Source organism: Oculina patagonica, unplaced genomic scaffold, assembly GCF_052425735.1.
Source record: "Oculina patagonica isolate OP01 unplaced genomic scaffold, crgOcupat unplaced610, whole genome shotgun sequence".
Taxonomy (NCBI): Eukaryota; Metazoa; Cnidaria; class Anthozoa; order Scleractinia; family Oculinidae; genus Oculina; species Oculina patagonica.
In genome coordinates, this window is record NW_027558483.1 from 1 (window position 1) to 10,348 (window position 10,348).

Below are 10,348 nucleotides of genomic sequence, written 5' to 3' on the forward strand. Positions count from 1 at the left end.
TGATGGTTCATTGTTGCGACCAGAGCACGTGGATAAAACGTCTCTAATGAAACAACGTGGTTTCCACTTGTCAGAATGTTAAGCGTTTGTTCGAAGTCATGGTCTGAAATCATTGTTATACTGAAGCGGATATTTTACAGTGCAACGAACACTATGATTTGTGGAATGAGCTCACTGCCCGCGCTGGATGTTCAAAGGGCGGATAACGCTATAAACCGGGTAAATCACTATCCAGTGGATAGCACAGTTTGTTTTCAACTCTTATCCGCTGGATAGCGTTATCCACCCCTTGAAAAACCGGGCTCTGATTCAGTTTTGGGACGTCCTTCACTAACAGTGTTTAGCCTTCAAATTACTGTTATTTGTATTTCTTCTCAAAATGAACTTCTTTATGCCTATTATCTTGAGAATAATGGTGTGGCCTTATTTCTAACAATAACAACTACTCAAATATTGTTCTTGATGTTCTATACTTAGCTTTCCTTAATGTTAACAGGTTAAGAAATCTATTCAATGCGGGAATAACCATTTAAATGCTGCATTGTCCTTTGAATGGGTTACCTTTGATGAGGCACGTGCCCGCGCCAGTTAATTGTTCCGCCAGCGAACTGGCAATCGCCATCGTTCGACGGCGCGTGTCACACGCGAAAGGCACGTGTCTTTGATTTAACAGTTGCCGAGGCGCGAACAAATGACACGGGTCGAGGTGTGGATTAATGACAGGTGCCTCGTTTGCTGGAGAATGTTTTGCCAGCTTTTGAAGAGTGTTTTCTTGTTACACTGAATAAAGAAACGTGTCATTGAGGGCCGTTTTGTTTAGGTTGTTTTCGTGATTGTTTTCGTTAAGACAATAACCTTAGGCGGGACTTAAACAGTGTTTTTCTTCTCTCGTACCCCAACTCGAAGAGTTTGCGATTACTAACATTCCGATTATTTATAAGACGTTTTAGCTAACAAAAATAAATTTTAAAACATAAAAAACCGAGACTTTTTTCCTGGGGATGGTCAAATTCTACTTTTGCCACAAAATGAAATAAACGGTACTTTATTCACCTCTTTTTATACACCTCGTGTTATTATAAGGAAGTCGGCAAAAACGGTTATTTGCGACAAAAAATCTCCATCCTTTTTCCAGCATCGTGAAAAGTTATGCATGCCTGAATACAGTTAACTGTAAAACTGAAAGTTTCGCAGGATAATTTCTATCTGAATAAATTGAGACGCTTAATATCTATATTTTGTAAAAAGTATCGAATATCTTTTATAATTTTGCTAATGTTTAAGAAACTCCTCAGTCTAAAGAATACGCCCTTTTCTTTTGAGTAAATGATATTGCTTGTGTAAAAATTAGGCGAACGTGATCAATGCAAAAGAGATTACAAACAGACTTCGAGTTTCTGAAAAAGATGGATGGTGATAAAGTTTGAATCAATGCTATGTCAGGATATTAACCGAGTAAAAAAATAGTCATGGCTGTTATTATCAAAACATTTCCAATTCAGACAATAGTTTCGTATTTTGAAACTCGCCAGCCGATAAACACATGCCAGTTTGGGTGCTATAAAGTTATTCAAGCTTGTCTTTTGAACCAGTATATTCTTTGTGAAATAAAGCAATTAATGAAATGTGGGGCGCATTTTCGTTTCTTTACATTTTTACGAGCTGTTCCGATATCCGTTGAAATTACTGCAAAGCGTTGACGTTTCTTACCCCGGTTTAGACCTAACTAATTCTGTGGAAACAACAGATCAAGTAAAGGAGCTAACTGTAGTCAGAGATCCTCAATTTTTACTTTATTCTTTACAGCGGTGGGGGTCACAAGAATAAATAATACATTTAGATAGCAGTTTGTGGATTAAGGTTTATAAAAGATTCAGTTTGAAATGAGTAAAGATCACTCAGTTTTTGTGGCGACTTTAAATAAAAGCTCTTATAAGTTGTATCGCAATGCCCACTTTTTAGCAGTCATTCAAGAGGCGGCGCTGATGAAAACTAGTCAGGAAATTCAGTGAAAATTCACCGGTGAAATTCAGACCCTAAATACCGCTGAAGTGAAAGCATAGTTTTGACAACTATCTTTTATTATAAATCGTGACTCAGTTACATTCTCTGATCACAGATCACAGGCATTTATAGAGATCAGTAACTTTCAAAACCTAAATTTGTTCATACATACCAACCCGGGTATTCCATGCGCAATTTATTGAAGGATTAGAGAAAAAAGAAAAAGTTGGGATCGTTATAGAGTCAGAGAAAGAGATGCGTTCCTGTGTTGAGTTGAGAAACAGAACGACGTCGTCGGGTAGTGAACATTTGGATCATTTTTCTTACAATTTTATTTTAACAACCTTCAAAAACCGAAAGACCATAATTAAACGTACGCAAATCAAAGCGTTTCACAATTTCTCACGGTACTAAAATATGTATTACTGTATTGCTGTTGGGTTTCCTTGTCGAAAGTAAAGTTCTGTTTCTTTGTTCATCTTGACGGGACAATTTCAGTTTTTGCACAATCACATTTGCTACCTTTGTTGACTCACGTTCTTTATGGGAAGTTTTCCAGGTGTTTTTCTTACCGAAAAAAGGCTAAATTCGTAGTTAACTGTTTTTTGTAATCCGGTGCGCGCTAACTAAACTTTTGAATTCTCAAGTCTCGGCTTTAGAAGTTAAAGATAGAAAATTTTCGTTTCGTTCCAGGCTTTTTTTTTAATATCTTGGGTAATCGCATTTCAGTGCTATTGCCCAATACACGAGTCTTTTTCGGGCGTTTCTGTTTTGTTTGCGCTTTTTTGTCGGTGTTTTATTTGTTCTATTGCGACTCCACCTGAGTAGTTTAGTTGATTTGCATATATGGAACAAGGAATGACAAAAGATTGAACATGTTGCCCCTTGTTTCAGTTTTGTATAAACAGCCGCAGAATAGTTCATTACCCGTCACAAAGGGCATGGTTTGGGAAACACTCGAGGCTATAAAAACTGCGGCCTACGGATAAGTCTCACTGACAAACGCAAGTTGATCGAGAAGATAAATCGCCGATTACGAAACGCGTTTGTTTGAATATTCAAGAAGAGTTTACTTTCCTTTCAAGTGGCCCACAAGAGCGCGCGGAACTTCAAACGACCAATCTTAGATTTAAACTCGAAGCTTGTGCAATAAACCTCCGGTAAAATAACTGGGACCCGTTTTTCAGTGTCAAGGTTTGGAGCTGTTCGCTTTTCCATTTTGCAATTTCTGGTGGAAGATTCATCGATCGACACCACGTCAACAGGTGTTTCTCAGCGCAGTTGTAAGAATCAATCCCGCAAAGAAAGCATGGATTTCCACAGTGCAAGAGCGATGGGTGATGTATTCGCAGCGCAACCGCAATTCTCGCATTTCAATTCACCAGCTTATCAAAACTTTGTTCCTCCCAGCCAACGGGCAACACTGCACTACCTTCCTCAAGCGAGAAAACAAGCGGACTTGAACCGGAGGCGTTATGAAGCCGAGTTGAACTCCTCGTGTCGGCGCGAAATGGACGCGGTTGACGAAGAAATGATTACAAGACTTTGCTATGCGCTTGAACTGGACAAACTCTACGTTCTTCCCGACTTGGGACTCAGTGCTGATATGGTCAATAGGATGTAAACCCGTAAACGAGCTTTAAATCGATCCCTTGCTTGAATTTTGGGGATTTCATGACACAAGCTCGACCTTTATATACAGCGAATTTCATCAGTGTTTGCCGCTGGTGTACTCCAGACAATTTTGACAGAAATTTACGAAGATATACACGGAACGCGAACCTTTCAAGCCGCAGTGAAGAGAACTATCTTGCTATTTCCACTCTGGACGATTTAAGCAGTTTTGGAAATATTTACAGTTACTTTGTCAGAGTATATATATTTGTATAATAATATCATATAAATGTGACATGCGGGCGGCTGTTTACCTAAGTACAACTTCTCCCACGCTGTGAAATTTTTTAAGCATTGGCAAATAATAGACTGAGGAGTCCTTGCTGAGAATTTTCTACATGCAAGTCTGCGTGTAGGTTATATGTAATTTTTAAGAAAAAATTTTGGGGCCTTCTTTTCCCGCTGCGGCGGGAACCGAAGGGCCCATTGACTTATTAACACTGTACATTTTTAAAAATTGATAGAATTCGTAAAACGAAGAAACTTTATCTTAGTTCACTTTACAGATGGAGGAAATTTAAAATAGCTCAGTCGTTATTTGTATTATACCTGTTTTAACAATCACAGTATATTAAAAATTGTTATAATAATTGTTATTTGCACGTGTGAGTATGTGCTTCTGATAGCGTGAAACTGGGACGCACGGGGGGTAGGGAAACGGAATGTGTGACAGAAGTTCGTACTACAGTCGAAGCTCTCGTAAGCGGACACCCTCGGGACGCGAAAAAAGTGTCCGTAACTGGAGCTGGCCGCTTACGAGAATGGTTCTCATAAGCGGCCACTAGAGGTGTAAGGGATAAATGGCCGCTTACGGGAGCTTGCCGTAAGTGTAAGTGGTGTTTCGAAATGTAACCGGACGTGGATGACGACAAAACAAACACTGAAATATGTTACTGTAAAATCATTGTGACGAATGGCGATATAAAGTTGATTGGTAAGAACAAGATACAGAGGTTGTTTATAGGATTTTCTTTGGGGTGTCCGCTTACGGGAGCTCAAAAACAAAGAAAAAGTCTAACTCGTTATCTCTGAAAGTGTCCGCGGCCGCTTACGGGAATGTCCGCTTACGAGAATGTAAAAATACAGAGTTGTATGGGAGTTAAAAACGGGGTTTCAAACCAGGCGGCCGTTAGTAGAGCTGTCCGCTTACGAGAGTGTCCGTTAAGCGAGCTTCGACTGTATATAAGCAAATCCGACCGAATAATTTTTCCTTTTTGTTAAACAATGCTTGACAAATGTCAGGAAGCTATTGGGAAGTGAAAACGGTGAAGATATAGCCAATGGAACAAACTTGAAAACAGGGCGCTTGGTTCAGATTCATTTAAAATTGTAATAGCAAAAAGTCTCCTCCTATAAACAACTTTCAGTCGTTGTGAAAGACGTCGTTTAGTTCTCCTGTACCGTAATGATTCGATTTAGCGCCCTCCTTCCAATAAGCGCCCCCTTCCGAATAAACGCCCCCTTCGAATGTGTTTTTGTAAATAAGCGCCCCTATTCCAATAAGCGCCCCCATTCTAATAAGCGCCCCTATTCTTAAAGGTGCCCCTATTCTAATAAGCGCCTCCTATTGCGGATAAATGCCCCTACTGAAGTCATCGACGTCGAATAGATAAACGCATGAACATTTATCGTACCGTACATGTATTATTTACTGCTAAAATAAACAATTCCGGCTTTTTTAAAGTAGCCGAACTTTCAACAATTTGCTAATATTTATTAAGGTTTTGTTTTGAACATTTGGTTGTTTCTCGAAAAATTAAATAAGCGCCCTGTCCCGAATAAGCGCCCTGTCTCGAATAAGCGCCCTCCCTTGAGGTGCCAAAAGTAAATAAGCGCCCCGGGCGCTAAATCGAATCATTACGGTATTTATTGCTAGTTTTTTTTTACAAAATACCTGGTGACGAGAGTTTTTTTCTTTCCTAGAGGAAAATGGCCGACGTTAGATCCTAGGGTATTTCACGTGAATGTTCAATAAATTTTGCCGGTTGTTGAGCTGCTGTCAACAAAAGCGAGTTTGGCTTATTATAGAAAAACAGATGTAAAACTTCGCGTGCTCAGACTTTTGAAAGATTTATAATTGGTTGTTATCTGCGCGCGAAAATTGATTACTTGACAAACAACCACCAATCGGAGAGTACATGCACAGTACATGGTCAAATTCATCGGTTCTCCTCGAATTGACCCCCGCGTTTATCAACTCCCAATTTGAAAATAATCCTGTTATTTTATTTAATATCAAGACAATTTCCCTGTGGTAATCAAACCATTTATTCTTCTGACTATATCCCTAGTTTTGACCTATATTCCTAGCGCTTTTAAATCATAAAATTATTGTTATTGTTGATTTATTTTAAGATTAATGGTAACATACATTGAACGAAAGATTGCGTTTCAAGCCAATGCCTACCTAAGAACACGACGTTAGAGCCGAGTTTTCACAGTTTTCACGAGCAATTTTTGTAACATTTTTATTTGCTAGTGTAGATGAGAAAGTTTGGCCAATTTTTATGTGATAAATATATTTGTTGACAGGCTGGCGTGTTAGCTTTTTTGTTAGCTTTTATGTGATAAATAAAAGTTGTTACATACGAAAATTGCTCATGTAGGCGACTCGTCACATAAAATTTTGCAAATATTGTATCAGCATAATGTGGTCCCCAATCTCCCAAACTCCCACTGGGCATTGTGCACGCGTATCTTTTTGCGTATGTCTGCTGTCCACGGTCATTACTGGCGCACTGAACTTTGGATTGCTGACAAATAATATTTCTGTCATCTGCACGATCAAGTATATTTGTAACATAAAAATTGCCCGTCTAAACCTGACTTAAGGCTAAATTAGACAAGGCGGGAACAGTCCCAGCTTGTTGTGTGGCTTACTCCAACAAGTTATAATGCACTTGAGGTTTCTTCTTACACACAAAGCCTTCGACAGTGTGCGCTACGCGTAACATGACATGTTCGTTCCACCAAGAGCTCATAACTTGCAGTGCGATAGGAAGACCTTTATCATCATATCCAACTGGAAGAGTCATGCCAGGGATCCCAGTGAAATTGCCGAGTCCCATGTACCTGTAATAAAACAGATATCAAGTTTGTTTAAAAGCTTGAAAAGAGAGCGCTATTTTGGTTTGCTTGTAAACGTTACCAGCGCTACGGCCATTCAACGAAAATTTCTGCGTTCCCCTTACACAAACCAATCGAAAAAAGTACTCCCTGAAAAATTGAAATGTACAGGGAACGTGCCGAATTGCAGTGGTTAATCAAGCAGAAGTTTACTCGCATATTGTATCTATTGAGCGCTCTTCGGTGATTTGCAGAAATATTAGCGGTGTCGTTCTTACTAATGGTATTGGTTCAGTTAATGGGGGGCGTTCAGCGGGAAATGTCAAAACTGTTGAATGGGACTTGACATCAGAGAGTCACTCAGAATTTTAAGTATACAGTCAACTCTCTCCCTTAACGGACACCTCTATAAGACGGACACCTGGTGTTGGTCCCGTCCCTGCCGTTTTTCAGTCATTTTACTGTAACTAAACTCCCTATAAGACGGACACCTCTCTAAGACAGACAGTTTAAGCCGGTCCCGAAGGTATCCGTTTAAGGGAGAGTTGACTGTAATAGGAAACCATCCATCCAGAGGCTTTCTACAATTTCCCAGTTTCCCACTCGAAATCTCTGTTGACAATGTTTTCTGGCGGTCGAAAAGATAGTGTGTATTTTAGGGCTTTCCACAAGTTGCTCGAGATTTCCCAAAAAGTTGCCCGTAATTTTTCAAAAAGTTGCTCAAAAGTTGCTCCAAAAAGCCAAAAAAATTGCTTCTGATAATAAAAGTTGCTCGAAAGTTGCTCCTAAAAAATCCAAAACGCTACTTCTAATCAAGATAATTTCTCTAAATATATGCTTATTTCCCTTTGAAGATAAGATTTCTAAGCAGTTTAACGCAATTTTACAGCAAAAAGAGTATCTATATACCATATAAGGGGAAAATTTGTTAAATAACAAGAATTTCTTTAACTGAGAAAAATCGTGAAGATATCGATGACGTCATGTTTGCTGACGAGTTTTGTTGAAGCGTCTTCAGACGTTCCTCGAATATCTTCGGAAAAACTTCGTAAATCTTCGGAAACGTTCGTATTGCTTTTGAACAACACTCGGATAATCTTCGGAGATCTTCAGTCTGGAAATTGCTCAAAATGCAACAAGTTGCTCGAGAGGAAAAAAGTTGCTCGAAGGGGAAAAAGTTGCTTGAAACATGAAAAGTTGGCAAAAAGTTGCCGAGCAACTTGTGGAAAGCCCTAGTGTTTTTGCGTTGATTTTACACTGAACTGAACTTTAACCAATCAGAACAGCGACATTTTTCAAACAGCCAATCAGGTGCAAAACCCAAATCAATCACCAGTTGGTCACACGTGACTTTTCCCGCGCTTTTCACTGACCGTCCGCTTCAACTCACCTCATTAGCTGTGTTGTCCTCACCAGATTACCTTCGCCATATTCTAAAGCATCCTCGGGAATCTCAGGTACTTTTGTTGCAAGTCCTGCAATATAAAGCAAAATATGGTCGAATTGTGTAATCATCCGGGTGAGAGTAGGTAGTTCTGAGAAGAACTGTTGTTGGTGACGGCTGTTCCGAAAACGCGGAGTGCGGAGTGCGGAGTGCGGAGTCCGAAAATGCGGAGTCTGTAAAAAAAATTAAAAAAAATGAGAATAACAAAAAAAAAAAAATAAAAAAATGACAATTTACCATTTCTGTGCACTAAGTGGAAGGGATAATGTATGAAGTGGACATTCCTGTTTCTTTCTTATCAGTAGCATGTTTAACTTGCGACAATTGATTGTTGTTGACAAGAAACAGTTAGCCGCGTTAAACGGTTGCGTTTTTTACTTAAGACATTTCTATCTCCAGACAATAAGTTGCCGTTATTGTTTTGTCTTTTTGTTCATAGTTAGGGAATTTTCCATGCACTATGTATGGAAACACACGAGAATGAAAGCGTTTTTTGTGTAAACAACGAACCGAGACAGTGTACATCTAACCCGTATCAAAATACAATGTTACTTTTCAGCAACAGATGTGTCATTTGTAGTGAAAAGCAAAAGCTATTGCAAGCTTGACATAACCATTACCAGTTATCACGATTGTCCTTGACACAGACGTGTTTCCATGACACCTGAAATAAACGGTTCCCAGGTTCCGAGTTCCCAGCGAAAAGAACTTACAATCAAAAGAATTAGTATTCTTGCACTGAAAACATGATTTCAACCAAAAATGACATGTCCACAGATGTAGATATCCACGGCACAAAGGCGATTAAATGACTTTTGGGGAAATTTTTATTTATTTATTTTTTGCTTTTTTATTAAGTGCTGCGGAGTAGCGTATCGTTGTTGTACATTTTTCTTTAATTTGAACTTCGTCTAGCATAAAAGGCGGAGTTAAAAAGTGCCACGTTGCTGATGGTTCTTTTAGAGAGTTTACTGTGTATTCGTGGAAAGCCAGGCGAAGCAACATGGCTTTAGGCTCTTTGGTAAAAAAGAAACTAAAGTTATTTGAAGTTTACGAGTAGTTATTCCAAAAAATGGGAAATACTGTTTGTTAATATTTCGTGAAACGTGAACTGCAGACATTTTTGAAGAAAGAAATGGCCGCGGTCTGAACGATCCGCTTCACTGCTTCGGGCGAAGCTGTGCAAAAATGTGTATTATTTTTTTAATATTTAGTTTAATATTTATATATTTTTCATTTTATTTTAATTTTTTTATCACACTTTTTTTTATTTTATTTTTATTTTATTTTTTATTTTTTTACAGACTCCGCATTTTCGGACTCCGCACTCCGCACTCCGCACTCCGCACTCCGCGTTTTCGGAACAGCCGTTGGTGACTGACGTTTCGAAAAACCTGAGCGGAAGTCATCTTCAGAGTCAAAAAAAAATGAAAAATATATCAAGAAGTCAACTACCACTGAACGGACAACTCTTCAAAACGGACACGTTAAGCCGGTCCTTGCTTCTGTCTATGCCCACGAGCGAAACAGTTGATAATGAAAATGTTGCGCCGCCTTTCGTGAACTCGTAGTTGAAACAGTCTTTTAAAGTCTTCAGGCAATATATAACAACTATTGAAACTTGGAAATAAAACCAAGGGCGGATTCAGAAATTTCTGAAGGGGGGGGGGGGGGTGGGTGGGTATGCCATTGCCATGGGCCTGGATAGCTTGCGACCTAGGCATGAGCTTTTTTTTGGGGGGGGGGGGATTTTTCGGGTTTTTCCCTCTAAAATGCCATTTGTAGCATTCCCCTGACTCGAAAAGCGTTTGTGAAGTCAAGATAAAAAAATACAGAGTTCATAAAAAAATTGTTGCTCAAATGGTGGGTTGTAACCCCTTCAACCCTTCCAATGGATTCTCCCCTGAAAACTGAAACAAACTGCTCAAGAAAGGAAACATTTTATCACGTCACCTGGAGTTAGGATACAATCTACTCCCTCCTCTTCAAAAATGGCTTTCAAGAAAGTCATGGCCCTTGTACGCTGCTTCATGGCCTGATATAAAAAAGGACTGAAGTATAATGACATTTTATATATTCAAAAGTGGAGACTGTTCAGTTGTGTTATAACAAGACGTATTCACAAGGCTGAAAGAGGGAGACGTAATTTCGAGGAATAGT

The 10,348-nt window shown here is 39.2% G+C and overlaps 1 protein-coding gene across 1 annotated transcript; it reads right to left on the reverse strand.

Annotated features, from left to right (window-relative positions):
- Window positions 1-5,916: 5,916 nt before the first annotated feature.
- Window positions 5,917-10,271, reverse strand: LOC144641014 (uncharacterized). Its single transcript, XM_078500075.1, has 3 exons — window positions 10,142-10,271; window positions 8,135-8,219; window positions 5,917-6,750 (listed from the first exon to the last, which is right to left on the reverse strand). The coding sequence occupies exons 1-3, from the start codon at window positions 10,254-10,256 to the stop codon at window positions 6,555-6,557; spliced, it is 396 nt and encodes a 131-aa protein (XP_078356201.1). The 5' UTR covers window positions 10,257-10,271; the 3' UTR covers window positions 5,917-6,554.
- Between the last annotated feature and the right edge of the window lie 77 nt (window positions 10,272-10,348).